This window comes from Balaenoptera acutorostrata, chromosome 8 (genome assembly GCF_949987535.1).
Source record: "Balaenoptera acutorostrata chromosome 8, mBalAcu1.1, whole genome shotgun sequence".
In the NCBI taxonomy this organism is placed as follows: domain Eukaryota; kingdom Metazoa; phylum Chordata; class Mammalia; order Artiodactyla; family Balaenopteridae; genus Balaenoptera; species Balaenoptera acutorostrata.
Window position 1 is genome coordinate 17,432,807 of NC_080071.1, and position 17,634 is coordinate 17,450,440.

Genomic DNA, 17,634 nt, shown 5'->3' on the forward strand with positions numbered 1-17,634 from the left:
TAAGTCCCACCGCCTAATATCATCACATTAGGGTTTAGGGTGAAAATTCAACCTATGAATTTTAAGGGAACACAAACAATTCAGTCCCATACATTATACAAAATGGTTCTGAGTGACATTTTAAAGCAAAGTTTTAGGAATATCTTTTAAAATGGATTAATCTAAGCATTTAATTGCTGTAATTTGTGTGCAATATTTTTTAAAAGTTGACAAGTGGTATTGCTTCAGATAATATATCAAAAGTTTTTCTTCCCAATGACTAGGGATAATGTTCACCAAAATGATTAAATTCCAGCATTATCTGAAAGATGTTCTGTTTTCTTTTAAGCTAGAAATTTATTACATTTTCCCTTTGAAAAATATCTTTTATGATGTCAGTCTCATAATATAGGGTATTTCCCAACAGTAATTAGGTTACATTATACCTATACCATTAAGATGCTTTGGAAGCTAAAAATCATATCTTAACAGGAGAAAACAATAGCATGAATGGATTTCGGTAGCTTTGTTTTGTTTCTGTAATTGTCAATGCAAGAAAGTATGTTTTAATAGGTACCATGAAGGAAGAGAGGAAAAGATGAGCAAGAATGGAACACTTCTACAGTTAGGGTAAGGGAGTTATAATCATTTGAAAGTGTACTGGGTAAATTCTGCAATGCTTCGGTATGAAGTGAGAGTGGAGAGCTGAAGATAGTGCCTTGTCAACAAAGTAGAGAAGTTAATTGTATTTTGAGGGAAATAGTTGCTACTGTAAAGTTAGTCACACTTGTGCAGGGCAGGCCAGGTTGACAGTGCTAGACTTGACTCAGTTCATTATGTGTGTAATATAGACCTTTCCTCATACTCCAGGTAAATATAGACAACATGGTCTATATCAAGTTAATAGAAACTAACAAGATGAAAATTATTTCATTTGCCTTGAGTTGATTCTAAGAAAGAAAGTGATCACTAAAGAATTGAAATATATCTAAAATGACCTTTTAACTAGTTGGAACCCCAATAATAATAATAATTGATAATAGCTACCAATTATTGAACCTTTATTATTTTCAGATATATGGTAGACCCATTAAGCAGGTATTATTTATAATCATGATAGCCTTATAAATATGTTATTATCCCTTATTACTATTGATATTTTTTAGTAAACAAAGTTCAGATCATTGAAATACTAAGGTCTTACTAATAATGTATGGTTAAAACAGCAACAATCTCATTTATATTCAAAACCCATGTTCTTTTGCTTAATATTACCTTGATTCTCTTAAATATATTTTCAGCAGTATGATAATGAATTCCCTGTCATATTGTCCATCTGCCATTGACCCTTAGCACCTGCACTTATATTCCTTTCTGGGAATCTAACATTTTGTTCTGTTGGTCATGGTTAAAAGTCTATTTTCTTTTCTTTTGCTTTTCTGGGAACTTAGAAACCTAAAGTAGTACATTTGAAACATTTATTGCTAAATTTCTTATTGACACTTTATTTTCTAACAAATATAATTGGCTTTTTCTTCTTGTTTTTATTTTTATTTTTATTTTTTTAGATTTCTTTGTCCTAGCCTAGGGAATAATAGCAAACTGATGTCTGAGAACACATTGTAAGACCAAATGCTTGTAAATAATAGAGGATAATATTGGGTTGAATGTATGCCAGAAACTTCTACTCCTCACTAAAAGTCTGTCTGAGCAAAATATGTTGAACTTTAAAAGTAAAGAGATTCCATTTCTTTGAAAACTGCAGTTTCTGGTAGCCATTTATGTATTCTTAGTTAGCTTTGCAACCAATATCCCAGAAAAGCCTGATGCCATGACCTTAGTATTATTGAACAACAGTGTACATGGGGTCTTTGTATTTTGTAAACAAGATAAAAAAGTCCCAAACATCATGTGCTTCCTCAGAAAGTTTATAGTTTAAATTTGGGTTCAGTGCCAGTGCAACACAATAGAGAGAATGCAGAGAATGCCAAGTGAGCCTTACAGCCATTACATCTAGGGGGATGGGTGAAATTTTGGAAGTGCTTTAGGGAAGACACAGCTACAGACCTTATTCAATAATCCTCAGAGCAGTGCATAGGGTGCACTAGGAAATTCCTTTGTGATATAGCACATGCTATGCATGTTAAGCTATTAGTCAATTCAGTTATAAAAACCACTGCCAATGTAAAGAAAAAAATAGACAAAGGGGACAGATTTAAGATATTATTACTTGGCTAAATATTTCAGTTGTGCATACGTATGTGTATAAATGAAATTTGTAGAGTTATGTAGCCTGTATTTAGGGACTGATGGATGAAAATGACCAATTTTTATTGTACAAGCAATGTATATATATATATATATATATGTATGTATATATATATAAATTACATAGGTAAGTTACATATATAACTTAATTATATATACATCTCTATTAAATAATTTCACTTAATTCTCAGAATATTCAGGTGAAATCAGTAGGGGGGGGGCTTAATTTTACAGATGATGAAATTGAGGATTAAGAGATTTGGTAGTTTTTTTAAAGATCATGTATTAATTAGTGGTGGAGCTGGGGTTCACATGCCTTCCTCAAACGGTTGTGAAGATTCCAAAAAGTGCTTAGAAAGATAGTTGGCACATAGTAAGCCCTATAGCGATGTTACCTATTATTATTATTATGACACGGCTCGTTTGAAGGAGATTTGCTTTTATTTTCCTTTTTGTTTAGTGCACACATGATAAAGCGCAGCCACAGCCACCATGTTATTGGAGAACTTCCCCCCCCACCCACCCCCTCAGCAACTTCCATACTGACTAAGGTTTAGATAAAGCCTCTGCTGTGCAGAAGTTATCGATTGCTTGGTATTTTCTGTGTTGCATCATCCAGACATTCCCCTTGGTCTGTGGTTATACTGCATTTAACCATCTTGTATTCATCTCATGTAGGTGACATATGCACCATCTCTGATCAGAAGAAACAATAGGAAACAACTGAGTTAGAGGTATTCTGAAAGTTTAATTAAGGACTTGTCAAAATAACAACTCATTTTGCCATTTTCACTCAAAAAGCTTTCAGACTTCTTATTTGAATGAACGTTCAATTTAGTTAGGGAGATGAACTTAACGATGTAAAGGCAGAATCAGTAAAGAGCAAGGTCAAAAATAAAGAGATTAGACTCCATTGCCTCTATCATTTTAAATTGAAACACTACTTTGGAATAAATTAAACAACAACATATAGTTTCTTTGTCCATGAATCAAGGCACAGGATAAGTCATTTTTTCACAAAATGTTTTTTATCTAAGGATTCAAAAGTCCCAGCTATTTCCAGTTAAAGCAGCATCTGTTGCTTTGCCAGTTTCCACAGAGATGAGCTCCTGTTGATTTTCATCACATTTGTTCAAGCCTGGAATCTGGTTAAAACATGCAAACAGTCTCATTGCCAGTTAAGAGGTGCAATCATATAGTATCTTTTTACCTGAATTTATTTTGATTCAAATGGCTTTTGTAATTATAAATCTAAGCATGGATTATTTTAAACTAATTTGGCTTAAAGTAAGTAATATCATAAGATAAAGCATTCTAGAAGGAAGAATACTGTGATATATTCATGTTCTTAGAAAACAATTATATTTACTTTAAATCTTCTCAATTGAAATCCGTATTCTATATTTTCAACACCATTTTGGGTGTTACTTTTTTGGGATAACTCGTAAAAAGAAGTAGTTTCTCAATTACATCTTATTTTAGCACATTGTCTAAACTGCAGATTGACCATCATAGAGATTTTCCTGTTATCCAATTAATAATGCTTCCAAATCATTATCCATACGTTGATTGCACATTAACATTTTGAGGTGAAACCAGATTTTAAAACGATGATGTTGTTGAATTGGAAATGTCTGATATTTGTGTACCTACTTTTAATGAAAGTGTAAAAGGAACAGCAGAAGAACAAACAAAGGTTAAAGTGCTGGCAAATGTTCTTCATTTCCAAAGTATTATAGTGGACTGTAGCCACTCACCTTGCTGAGACCTTTTTAATACACCCCAAGTTTCCATACTTAGTCTTCCCAGCTATTCTAGATAATTAGGTGGAAAATGTTGAGAAACCCTAAAAAATTGAGAAGATGAGTAATGTATCTTCTTCTGTAGTTCTGAAATATTTTGAATGTTTAATTGACCATTTCAAAAGAAAATTGCTATGTGATACCTAGCAATTTTTAAGTTTAATATTCTATATTACTAATATGGGACAAATTACTAATATGTCAAAATTCTCCACTTATATGAATGCATTATCACTAATTTCCAGGAAAAACAGGAAATGCAAATGCTCACCCACAGAATGATAAAAAGAAAAGCAGTTATGATGGAGCATTGCCTGATACCAAACACTGTTCTGTACACTTCACTTATCTCAAACTCTCAACAGCTTTATAAGAGGATATTGTTATCCCTACTATGTAGAAAAGTAAACTGAGGCTCAGAGAGCTTTAAGTGATTTTTACAAGCTGTTTAGTAGTGTAATAGGAAGCCTAATTTATATATTTTTCAATTATATAAAAATGTTGCCTCACCAGTGTTAGTTTGCTATGAAAGGAAGTAAAGTCAATTTCATATAGTAGAATAAAATCCTTACCTTCCTTTTCAGTCAGAATTATCCACTGGCATTTTAGTAATAACACTTACAGGTATTTTTACATGAACAAACATTTGAAATACCTGTTTCCATTGTAGATGTCATAGTACCTTAATTATCAATATCCTGTTTCCTCAATGTGAACATTTTACAAGATTTTATTTCCCCCATTTTTTTTCTTCCATTTAAGTTTCTCTAGTTCTTCTCTATGACTTCTGACAACTACATAGGAAGCAACTCAGGGTAGGCATCAGGGATCAGCCACATAGTACTTTATAATGATAAATAATGGGGACAGAATTTTTATTTTTAATTTCATAGTCCTTTCCTAATGTAAAGAAAAAAGTCACTAAATATGGGCTCAGAATGTGATAGGAATCAAATTTTGTTTCAATATGTAATCTATTGTTGTTAGAAATAATTGAACAGAGTTCATGATCTTAATTTACTTCAGCTCTTAATATATACATGCATTTATAGTGATCCTTTTTCATAAATTTATATAAATTAATACCCCAAACTGGCAAGTATACGTAAAGAATTCATGAGAGTGATTGCTCTTGGAGAGAAATTAGAAGGTACTTCTTCAATTAAACAGTAAAGGGTACTTACTCATTTTATTGTTTCATATACTAATGGATAAAAACATCAATATTTGTTCTTTATTCCAGGTAGTTTGCTTAATATTTAAACATCTCGAAATAAAACCAAGTAAACATATTGGGAAATATACTTTTTATCTTCTCTAAATAAGTGATGTTCTATAATTTTTTCTCATGAAATATTTAGTCAGAAACTAGAAATCTGTTTGAAAATACAGAATGATACTGTGTGCATGTCTATAAAATGTACAAATCACTTTTTAGTGTAATTTTGTTATCTTCACATATAAATATTTCTGGGTGCTACTCCTGATATGATAATGATTATGAAGACTAGTATTGGGTCGCTGTCAGATTTCCACCATGACAGTGAGATTGATAAGTTGTTTAGAATCAGGTTCCCAACTAAAATAATAGAGACATCATGGCAAAGTAAAAACAACAACAAAAACAGAAGTTAGAATACCAAATTTTCTCTACAACTTCCTAGATCTGTGTGCCAGGAAGGGCGAGAGATTTAAATTCTCTGAGCATTATATTCTTTATCTTTAAAATAGACATAAAAGTATTTTCTAATCAAGATGATATTGATAATTAGAAATAATACGGAGAGAGAGCACCTAACATAGTGCCTGAGATGGGCATTTATTTTCTACATAAATTTCTTTAAAAGCTGTCTGGAAAAAGACAATATATATGTCATAACAACTGATTCCCTGGTAATATAGAACTGATAATAATTATAAGGTAAGATTTTGGAAGGATTCAGTGAAGGATTTAATTTATCTTCATATGGTTTTTGAATTATGCAGTTTATTTCTAATTCTAAGTATTGCATGTGTGATTGCTAGTCAGAGGAAAAAATACAGAATATCTCTTTATCCAAACTATACCAGGCTTAAACACAGTAGAAATTATTTATAAAGTGACAAAGGGAGAATAGAAATGAAAGTAGAAAGACTGTCATTACTTGTTTAAATTATACTTAACTATTGGAAAGATGCATTTTTAAAATTCATCTATTATTTTACACTTTAATAGCCTTTAATAGAGGTCTGATAGTAAAGGTAGAGGACAGTGATGACTTTTGCAACTTATAGAAAATTGTACCTTTTGACTAATATAAAACTGAAATGTAATATACGGCTTTAATTTATTCATATATTTCCAGTCTTCACAAAGGAATATTCAGAGGTTGACTGATTTAACAGTAACTCAGTCTTAACATATGATTAATGAGAACAGAATTGAGTTAATCAGAGTAGCATAAGGTAAATGATATCTAAGCAACATAATATATAAATAGCAGCCTTTCACATCTTATATCCAGCATCAGTTTCAGATATTTGTATAGCAGGGATAGAACTTGCAACATCACAGTGGCCCAGATTACTGATTTTAGCATAAGGATTTCTGAAACTTGAACAAAAGTTCAATCTGGCCCTAAAGGTCCAGAATAAGGGAATCTCTACAATGACTTTACATTATATGACATAGAAATATTTTCAACTTTTATTCATTTAACAAATACTTGGGATGGTTATCTTTGCTTTCATTTATAAAAGCCAACTATTTTTAGACATTATATGGCTCATTTTACATTTCTGTACGTGTAATTTTATTTCATGCTCACAGCAGTCCTGTAAGACAGGTGTTGCTTTTTATATTTTACTCTACAGAAGAGGAAAGTGATACGCAGTTAAGTATCCTTCTTAAGTTAACAAGCAAAATGAATTGCTTAGTTCCAAATGCCTTAACATGTGCTTCTACTATGTGTAATTTATCAAGGACTTCCTTTTTGCTTTCAGGGATGACTTGTCAAGCTCGAACATCATACACTGAAGATGAAGTTCTTTGGGGCCACCGTTTTTTCCCTGTAATTTCCTTAGAAGAAGGATTCTTTAAAGTTGATTACTCCCAGTTCCATGCAACATTTGAAGTCCCCACGCCACCTTACAGTGTGAAAGAACAGGAGGAAATGCTTCTTATGTCATCCCCTTTAATAGCACCAGCCATAACTAACAGCAAAGAAAGACATAATTCTGTGGAATGCTTAGATGGACTAGATGACATTAGTACCAAACTTCCATCTAAGCTGCAGAAAATCACTGGAAGAGAAGACTTTCCCAAAAAACTCTTGAGAATGAGTTCTACAACTTCTGAAAAAGCCTACAGCTTGGGCGATTTGCCCATGAAACTTCAACGAATAAGTTCAGTACCTGGCAACTCAGAAGAAAAACTGGTATCTAAAACCACCAAAATGTTGTCTGATCCCATGAGCCAGTCGGTGGCTGATTTGCCACCAAAGCTTCAAAAGATGGCCGGAGGAGCAGCCAGGATGGAAGGGAATCTTCCAGCAAAACTAAGAAAAATGAACTCTGATAGATTCACATAACAGAACACCCCTTCAGGCATTATTTACTGTTTGATTTGGTAATAGTCCAATATTTGGCTGATGAGGTAATCCTCTCTAAGGGATCTGAAAGGTACATTTTTTTCCCCCAGTCATATATACATATTTGAGAACCCTTCCTTTTCAAGTATTGCTAATGTGCAAAAGAAAAAGTTGTAAAGGGAGGACATCAGAAGGAAGTTCTTATTAACGGGCATGTATTGTCACATCAAGCATGCAATAATGTGCAAATTTTACATTTAGTTTTATGGCATGATTTATATATGGTATATTTATATTGTATATTCTGGAAAATGTATATATATATATTTAAAGGGGTGGTACTCTGCACAACATTTCTAACATACGTATTAAGCCAAACATGAATTGATAGCTTTCAGGGTGATAAAACTATATATATATATATATGTGTGTGTGTGTACACATAGTTTTATATATACACACACATATATGTACATATATATACATACACATACACACACACGTACATACATATATCTGATAAAATTGTGATGTTTTGTTCAAAGTTGTAGTTCTTGTGCATGTTTACTTTATTAGGCTAGGAAGGCTTCTGGCATTAATTATTAATACCAAATATTTTAGCCTTAAATTATTTGTCATTTTAAAATCTGATTTAATGTTTTCTGCTGTTTAAGGTCCTGGAAGGTTTTCAATTGTTCTTTATACGAGGGAGTCACACAAGTCTGTGCTACTTATGGCCCTGCAAAAATATAACCATTATATATTTAACGTGTAAATTTTGAAGCATACTAATACGCTGACAATTTCTTATGATTTTTAAAAGTTACTAGTACTGGGGAAAAATAAGTATTGCCATTTTGAGAGTTGGTCCTTTCCTGGACTGATTAAAGTCTGGAAATCTCTTTTATATACGATCTAATACAAATATGAGCTCTGAACAAATGTTGAATCACTGTAATAGTAGCGAAGTTATATTGAATATATTGGAATCTGTGTGAAATTACATAATTAATGGTCCCTGTTTCAAACTGAGTCAATTGGTAACATTTTCACTCTTTTTCTCAAACTTTTGTCATTTTAAAAACCAGTAATTTATCTTTGAGGAGATAAAACAATACAATGAAACAGATGATATGTATTTATGTGTAAAATATGTATGTCTCATTGAGTCTCTTTTTATGCCATTCTCCTGTTTGTGGCATTTGTTATAGCAGGACAGACTCTTTTCCTTACCTGGGAAACCTATTTCATCCCTTGCCTGTCACTCAATTCAGAAGGAATGTTTTGTATATACCTGAGAGAATTTAAAATCAGATAACTTGAAGATATTTTACCCATGTGAGTTTTATGTTTTGTTTTGTTTCGGTAAACACTCAATTTATTGGTGTCTTGGATCTCTGGCCCACCAAAATAATTTTAACAGTACTATTTTTTGAACACAAAGGTTTGGTATTTATGACTCATTAGTAGGAATCAAAACTATTCCTCAGAAGAACACATGAAAAATAAAGATTTGGAATGCAGAGATTTTAATGAAAATTTACAAGTGCTCCTTATCAGAATATCATGGATTTTCCTATAAAACTTTTTGGGGCATTGCAATTAAGTCTGTCCAGAATTAATCTATTTCTCCTTATAAATTGTAAATCCTTAATAGCTGGTTTGCGCTCCCACCATTTACCATTGTTTTCAGCAATCCTGTGATGATTTTCGTATTGGAAAATTATTACATCAACAATTCTATCATTGACTACAATAATGCCTTCTGGCTACCTCTGTATCAATCAAATTCTGCAGGTGCAAACATATACCAGGGAATTGTTACTGGCAAAATGATCAACCTTGAGCATCCAACCACTGTGAATAGATCTGGTTGCCCTAACCCTTACCCCCAAACTTTCTTATTTGCTGGATATAGGAAATGAAATAGTAGCAGAGAGAGAAGGGGACCCAGGGGCTACAGTATATTTATTATCAGTGGAAGAGACTGCACAGATCATTTAGTCCAACTACTGAAAACTAAACGGAGCCATCATTTAATTTGGAGAGTCATTTTAATTTGTTTTTGGCACCAAGAGGAATATGAGACCAAAAATAAACTCTCCAAATATATTCATTCATTCATTCAACAAAATTTTTGCATGTCTTTAATGTTCTAGGCATTTTTAGCTCCTGTAGATTTGGATATGACTAAGTCAGAGGAGGTCACTGCCCATTCAAACACTGCATATCAGTAGGAGGTGGGGAGGAGGAGACAAAAAACAAATGACACAATTTCACAGTCAAAATATCAGTTAAGGGAAAGAAAACAGGGTAACATGATGGAAAATGGGTGAAATAAGAAGTGATTATTTTAGAAGAGGTGACTGGCTTAGGGAGGGGGTGATATTTGAACAAAGACCTGAATGATGAGAAAGAACCACTGTTGTCAAATTAATTTTTCTTAGTCAATGCTATTCCTTTATCTTTCCCACATATGTATGGGAAAGGTATGATTTCTGCATGTAATTGCAGTTTAACCCCTATTGCTAAGTGGATCATAGGTCCCGGTTTACCCAGGAGAGTTCCAGTTTATACCTGTTGTACCTGTGTAATTATTACTAGTACTCCCTTTCACTCTTATAATGTCCTGGTTTGGATGATATATGGTGACTCTACGTTTTTGTTGAAACTAAATTATGAAGTCTGATATATTTGGATAAAAATAAAGAATTGCTTTTTCTTCTCATTTTGCTGATTTTTTTGACACTGGTCATTGCAAGCAAAGTCATCTCAGTTTCATATATTTTAGCCTGTAGGACTTCTCATCAAAGTGATTTCCTGTAACGTTTGTTCAATCTGTACATGACATGTTTTCCTAGCGGTGAAAAGTTATGCATATTATTGACTGGATAAAAAATAAACCTCTGTTATTTCCATTTCAGGAATTTGTAAGAGCTCAAATCAAAGGGAGTAAAAGTCAACTTAAGTCAAGATAATTTTCAGCCCACCAGTATGGTGACTGAAAAAAAAAAAAAGAGCAAAATCTAATGTGTTCATTGAACTGAATAATTCAACTTAACTAGAAACTAGTCCCTTTTAATGGGATTTTCATGGTATAGCTCCTGTCATGGTAAAATATTTCATTCTATTTATCAAAATGATGTAAATTAAAAAAAACACAATTATTTTGATAATGCCTGTTTTCAATTTAAATATCCTTCTCACCAATATGTGAATATGCTTTTGTAAATATATATTAAACTAAAAATAAGGATATTTTATCATTAATTATTTCTGAAAAAATTCTTATGCTGTTTTAAATTCATCCTTATGTGGCATTAAATATTCTGAAAAGTATTTAGTTGTCTCAGTACTCAAGAGCCACTTTGTGGAAGTAGAATGGAACCATAATGGATGATTTCTCTGGGAGGAAAAGTGAGATTCTGAGGAAAGTGGCTTACGTTCTATTTGAATGAAAGTTTCTACCATTTCATACCATGAAGAGAGTTCAGCGTGATTGCACAGCACATCTGTGAGCTCTATTCCGAGTATGTGCTTGAGTTATGTTGTACACATTCAGATTAGCATCACACTAATTGCATTGTCTAGTATGCAGTTTATTATTATTTAAATGTACAAGGTCATTTAGGTTACAAAAACAGAAACTTATGTAATCAATACTGAAAGTTCAGTTTTATGAAAACTGTATTAAACTTTCAAAATATGATTGGGTTAAATTTCTATAGCGTGCTCATCATTTTTCTACTTCCCAAGAGTTAATTACTCACATTACTTGATTTGGTTTATCATAAGACTTTTAACTCCTAAAAATCAATGATTCAATGATTGAAAACTTATAATTCAATCATTATAAGTCATTCCTTGAGGGTTACTTTTATTTTGGCTCCTTACTGGTGAGATGCTTCAGCGATATGGAACCTGAATTTAATAATACAGATTATTTGAGACCTGCATTTCTTGGAGGAAGCTTCATGACCATCTTACCCTTTGCTGAACCTGAGTCTCAAAAGCCACAGTAAGTAAAGCAGACAAATACACAGTTTTCCTGATTTTGTTTAAATATCAAATCACCTTTTAGAAAAGCGCTCAGTTACTTTTTCTGACAGTGTTTCAAAGAAAAAGTGTTTTCCTAATTTTAGATCAGATGAGTGCGATATGTCATATGTCCAACTCTGACACCTCACAGAATTAATCTGCAAAGCCAAGTTCCTGTAGCTTCTGACCTAGAGGAGTTCAAAAAGGGTGATCCTCCTCATCCAGTAGAATTTTTTTCCAAATCATGATTTTTTTTACCTGAAAAATTTTCTTGAAATCATGGCTGTTTCTGAATATTCAGGCTGTGTAGGATCAATGAACAAAAGATATGGTAGGGCCCATTATCTCTTCTCATTCCTTACTAAGATCGGCATCCAATTTAACTCTTGCTTATCCTTTCCCAGCTCCACGAGTCAATCACTTGCGTGCTGATTTGCACATAGTATTTGGATCTTCACAACAGCTCTGCATGGTAGAGAGTATCTCCATTTTACACTTGAAGAAACTGATTCTCAGACAGGTTGTTTAGAGAATCCACAAACCTGAGTAGTCTCTGCCCTCTTTGGTGGTTCTATTGATATGCAATTGCTTCTTCTGGATTTTCCGTTTGGGGGCATTTTCTGTTTACTTTACACGGTGGTAGATGAAGGTCTAGTTCTATTTCTAAAACTTGCTGTCCACCACACCTCTACTACATACACCCTACCCTAAATTCCCAATATTGTTATATTGTTTTCATATTTTTAATTAGATTAATTATCAGTGTTTTAAGATCTGCTGCATTTGAGCCCATACGTTTTGATCATTTTACTCACCCTCACAGCCTTTTCCTCCCTAGAGTTGATAGAGTCATTTTTTCTTTGCTTATTTATACATGTACTTATCACTAATTTAGCCACAGTGTCCTTTCCAATTATAAATACTTTCCTGTTAATTCTTCAAACACATAAAATATTGGAACAGTTTTCTGTTCTTGACGAAATCCCTACCAAAGCATCCTGATCTGCTCAATTTTGTAAATTTCTCTCAATTTATAGCTGTTGTCTTGGGATCTCCCTTTATCATCATCATGGGGATTCCATTCACCTCTTTCGTGGTATAAAAACATGCTTCATGGAAAATATGCAGCTTTCTTGGTTTACTCCTTGGTTTTTCTTTTTCTTTTTTTTTGGCCATGCTGCACGGCATGTGGGATCTTAGTTCACTCCCAGGGATCGAACCCGTGCCCTCTGCAGTGGTAGCGCAGAGTCTTAACCACTGGACCACCAGGGAAGTCCCTAATCCTTGGTTTTGATAAAACACATTTTCCAGGAGTTTCTCGGGGGAAAAAAAAAACCTGGTAGTAAACGTTTTGAAATCTTGATTTCTTTAAGTAAATTAATTCTTCCCTAATAATTAATTTTAAGAGTCTTGTCTAGTGTAGAAATGGCATTCCTTCTGAATTTCAGCAACATTGTTCCTTTTTCTCCTACTTTCCAGTGTTGCTATTGAAATGCGTGATGCCATCAAGTTTTTTTTTTTTTAAACATCTTTATTGAAGTATAATTGCTTTACAATGGTGTGTTAGTTTCTGCTTTATAACAAAGTGAATCAGTTATACATATACATATGTTCCCTTATCTCTTCCCTCTTGCATCTCCCTCCCTCCCACCCTCCCCATCCCACCCCTCTAGGTGGTCACAAAGCACCGAGCTGATCTCCCTGTGCTATGCGGCTGCTTCCCACTAGTTATCTATTTTACATTTGGTAGTGTATATATGTCCATGACACTCTCTCACCCTGTCACATCTCACCCCTCCCCCTCCCCATAGCCTCAAGTCCATTCTCTAGTAGGTCTGTGTCTTTATTCCCGTCTCGTCTTGCCACTAGGTTCTTCATGGCCTTTTTTTTTTTTTCCCTTAGATTCCATATATATGTGTTAGCATACTGTATTTGTTTTTCTCTTTCTGACTTACTTCACTCTGTATGACAGACTCTAACTCCATCCACCTCATTACAAATACCTCCATTTCATTTCTTTTTATGGCTGAGTAATATTCCATTGTATATATGTGCCACATCTTCTTTATCTATTCATCTGTCGATGGACACTTGGGTTGCTTCCATGTCCTGGCTATTGTAGATAGTACTGCAATGAACACTGTGGTACATGACTCTTTTTGAGTTATGGTTTTCTCAGGGTATATGCCCAGTAGTGGGATTGCTGGGTCGTATGGTAGTTCTATTTGTATTTTTTAAGGAACCTCCATACTGTTCTCCATAGTGGCTGCATCAATTTACATTCCCACCAACAGTGCAAGAGTGTTCCCTTTCCTCCACACCCTCTCCAGCATTTATTGTTTCTAGATTTTTTGATGATGGCCATTCTGACCGGTGTGAGATGATATCTCATTGTAGTTTTGATTTGCATTTCTCTAATGATTAATGATGTTGAGCATTCTTTCATGTGTCTGTAGGCCATCTGTATATCTTCTTTGGAGAAATGTCTATTTAGGTCTTCTGCCCATTTTTGGATTGGGTTGTTCGTTTTTTTGTTATTGAGCTGCATGAGATGCTTGTAAATCTTGGAGATTAATCCTTTGTCAGTTGCTTCATTTGCAAATATTTTCTCCCATTCTGAGGGTTGTCTTTTCATCTTGCTTATGGTTTCCTTTGCTGTGCAAAAGCTTTGAAGTTTCATTAGGTCCCATTTGTTTATTTGTGTTTTTATTTCCATTTCTCTAGGAGCTGGGTCAAAAAGAATCTTGCTGTGATGTATGTCATAGAGTGTTCTGCCTATGTTTTCCTCTAAGAGTTTGATAGTGTCTGGCCTTACACTTAGGTCTTTAATCCATTTTGAGTTTATTTTTGTGCATGGTGTCAGGGAGTGTTCTAATTTCATACTTTTACATGTATCTGTCCAATTTTCCCAGCACCACTTATTGAAGAGGCTGTCTTTTCTCCACTGTATATGCTTGCCTCCTTTATCAAAGATAAGGTGACCATATGTGCGTGGGTTTATCTCTGAGATTTCTATCCTGTTCCATTGATCTATAATTCTGTTTTTGTGCCAGTACCAAACTGTCTTGATTACTGTAGCTTTGTAATATAGTCTGAAGTCAGGGAGCCTGATTCCCCCAGCTCCAATTTTCTTTCTCAAGATTGCTTTGGCTATTTGGGGTCTTTTGTGTATCCATACAAATTGTGAATTTTTTTGTTCTAGTTCTGTGAAAAATGCCAGTGGTAGTTTGATAGGGATTGCATTGAATCTGTAGATTGCTTTGGGTAGTAGAGTCATTTTCACAATGTTGATTCTTCCAATCCAAGAACATGGTATATCTCTCCATCTATTTGTATCATCTTTAATTTCTTTCATCAGTGTCTTATAATTTTCTGCATACAGGTCTTTTGTTTCCTTAGGTAGCTTTATTCCTAGATATTTTATTATTTTTGTTGCAATGGTAAACGGGAGTGTTTTCTTAATTTCACTTTCAGATTTTTCGTCATTAGTGTAGAGAAATGCAAGAGATTTCTGTGCATTAATTTTGTATCCTGCTACTTTACCAAATTCATTGATTAGCTCTAGGAGTTTTCTGGTAGCATCTTTAGGATTCTCTATGTATACTATCATGTCATCTGCAAACAGTGACAGCTTTACTTCTTCTTTTCCGATTTGAATTCCTTTTATTTCTTTGTCTTCTCTGATTGCTGTGGCTAGGACTTCCAGAACTATGTTGAATAATAGTGGTGAGAGTGGGCAACCTTGTCTTGTTCCTGATCTTAGTGGAAATGGTTTCAGTTTTTCACCATTGAGGACAATGTTGGCTGTGGGTTTGTCATATATGGCCTTTATTATGTTGAGGAAAGTTCCCTCTATGCCTACTTTCTGCAGGGCTTTTATCATAAATGGGTGTTGAATTTTGTCAAAAGCTTTCTCTGCATCTGTTGAGATGATCATATGGTTTTTTTCCTTCAATTTGTTAATATGGTGTATCACGTTGATTGATTTGCGTATATTGAAGAATCCTTGCATTCCTGGGATAAACCCCACTTGATCATGGTGTATGATCCTTTTAACGTGCTGTTGGATTCTGTGTGCTAGTATTTTGTTGAGGATTTTTGCATCTATGTTCATCAGTGATATTGGCCTGTAGTTTTCTTTCTTTGTGACATCTTTGTCTGGTTTTGGTATCAGGGTGATGGTGGCCTCGTAGAATGAGTTGGGGAGTGTTCCTCCCTCTGCAATATTTTGGAAGAGTTTGAGAAGGATAGGTGTTAGCTCTTCTCTAAATGTTTGATAGAATTCGCCTGTGAAGCCATCTGGTCCTGGGCTTTTGTTTGTTGGAAGGTTTTTAATCACAGTTTCAATTTCAGTGCTTGTGATTGGTCTGTTCATATTTTCTATTTCTTCCTGGTTCAGTCTCGGCAGTTTGTGCATTTCTAAGAATCTGTCCATTTCTTCCAGGTTGTCCATTTTATTGGCATAGAGTTGCTTGTAGTAATCTTTCATTATCTTTTGTATTTCTGCAAAAGATATTCTGTATTTCTGTGTCAGTGGTTATTTCTCCTTTTTCATTTCTAATTCTATTGATTTGAGTCTTCTCCCTTTTTCTCTTGATGAGTCTGGCTAATGGTTTATCAATTTTGTTTATCTTCTCAAAGAACCAGCTTGAAGTTTCATTGATTTTTGCTATTGTTCCCTTCATTTCTTTTTCATTTATTTCTGATCTGATCTTTATGATTTCTTTCCTTCTGCTAGCTTTGGGGTTTTTTTGTTCTTCTTTCTCTAATTGCTTCAGGTGCAAGGTTAGGTTGTTTATTCGAGATGTTTCCTGTTTCTTGAGGTAGGCTTGTATTGCTATAAACTTCCCTCTTAGCACTGCTTTTGCTGTGTCCCATAGGTTTTGGGTCGTCGTGTCTCCATTGTCATTTGTTTCTAGGTATTTTTTGATTTCCTCTTTGATTTCTTCAGTGATCACTTCGTTATTAAGTATTATATTGTGTAGCCTCCATGTGTTTGTATATTATACAGATCTTTTCCTGTAATTGATATCTAGTCTCATAGTGTTGTGGTCGGAAAAGATACTTGATACGATTTCAATTTTCTTAAATTTACCAAGGCTTGATTTGTGACCCAAGATATGATCTATCCTGGAGAATGTTCCATGAGCACTTGAGAAAAATGTGTATTCTGTTGTTTTTGGGTGGAATGTCCTATAAATATCAATTAAGTCCATCTTGTTTAATATATCATTTAAAGTTTGTGTTTCCTTATTTATTTTCATTTTGGATGATCTGTCCATTGGTGAAAGTGGGGTGTTAAAGTCCCCTACTCTGATTGTGTTGCTGTCGATTTCCCCTTTTATGGCTGTTAGTATTTGCCTTATGTATTGAGGTGCTCCTATGTTGGGTGCATAAATATTTACAATTGTTATACCTTCCTCTTGGATCGATCCCTTGATCATTATATAGTGTCCTTCTTTGTCTCTTGTAATAGTCTTTATTTTGAAGTCTATTTTGTCTGATATGAGAATTGCTACTCCAGCTTTCTTTTGATTTCCATTTGCAGGGAATATCTTTTTCCATCCCCTCACTTTCAGTCTGTATGTGTCTCTAGGTCTGAAGTGGGTCTCTTGTAGACAGCATATATATGGGTCTTGTTTTTGTATCCATTCAGCCAGCCTGTGTCTTTTGGTGGGAGCATTTAATCCATTTACATTTAAGGAAATTATCGATATGTATGTTCCTATTCCCATTTTCTTAAATGTTTTGGGTTTGTTATTGTAGGTGTTTTCCTTCTCTTGTGTTTCTTGCCTAGAGAAGTTCCTTTAGAATTTGTTGTAAAGCTGGTTTGGTGGTGCTGAACTCTCTCAGCTTTTGCTTGTCTGTAAAGGTTTTAATTTCTCCATCAAATCTGAATGAGATCCTTGCTGGGTAGCGTATCCTTGGTTGTAGGTTCTTCCCTTTCATCACTTTAAGTATATCCTGCCACTCCCTTC

General features: G+C 34.1%; 1 protein-coding gene across 2 annotated transcripts in view; it reads left to right on the forward strand.

The window, feature by feature from the left end:
- KCNJ3 (potassium inwardly rectifying channel subfamily J member 3) overlaps positions 1-10,346 on the forward strand; it is a 166,611-nt gene extending 156,265 nt beyond the window's left edge. The window contains exon 3 of one of the 2 annotated variants that reach the window (XM_007183091.2): positions 7,032-10,346. In XM_007183091.2, the coding sequence (XP_007183153.1) occupies positions 7,032-7,618 (587 nt within the window). In that variant the 3' untranslated portion in view covers positions 7,619-10,346. The remainder of the gene's footprint in view (positions 1-7,031) is intronic. The other variant, XM_007183093.2, reaches the window with a different exon arrangement.
- The last annotated feature ends 7,288 nt before the right edge of the window (positions 10,347-17,634 follow it).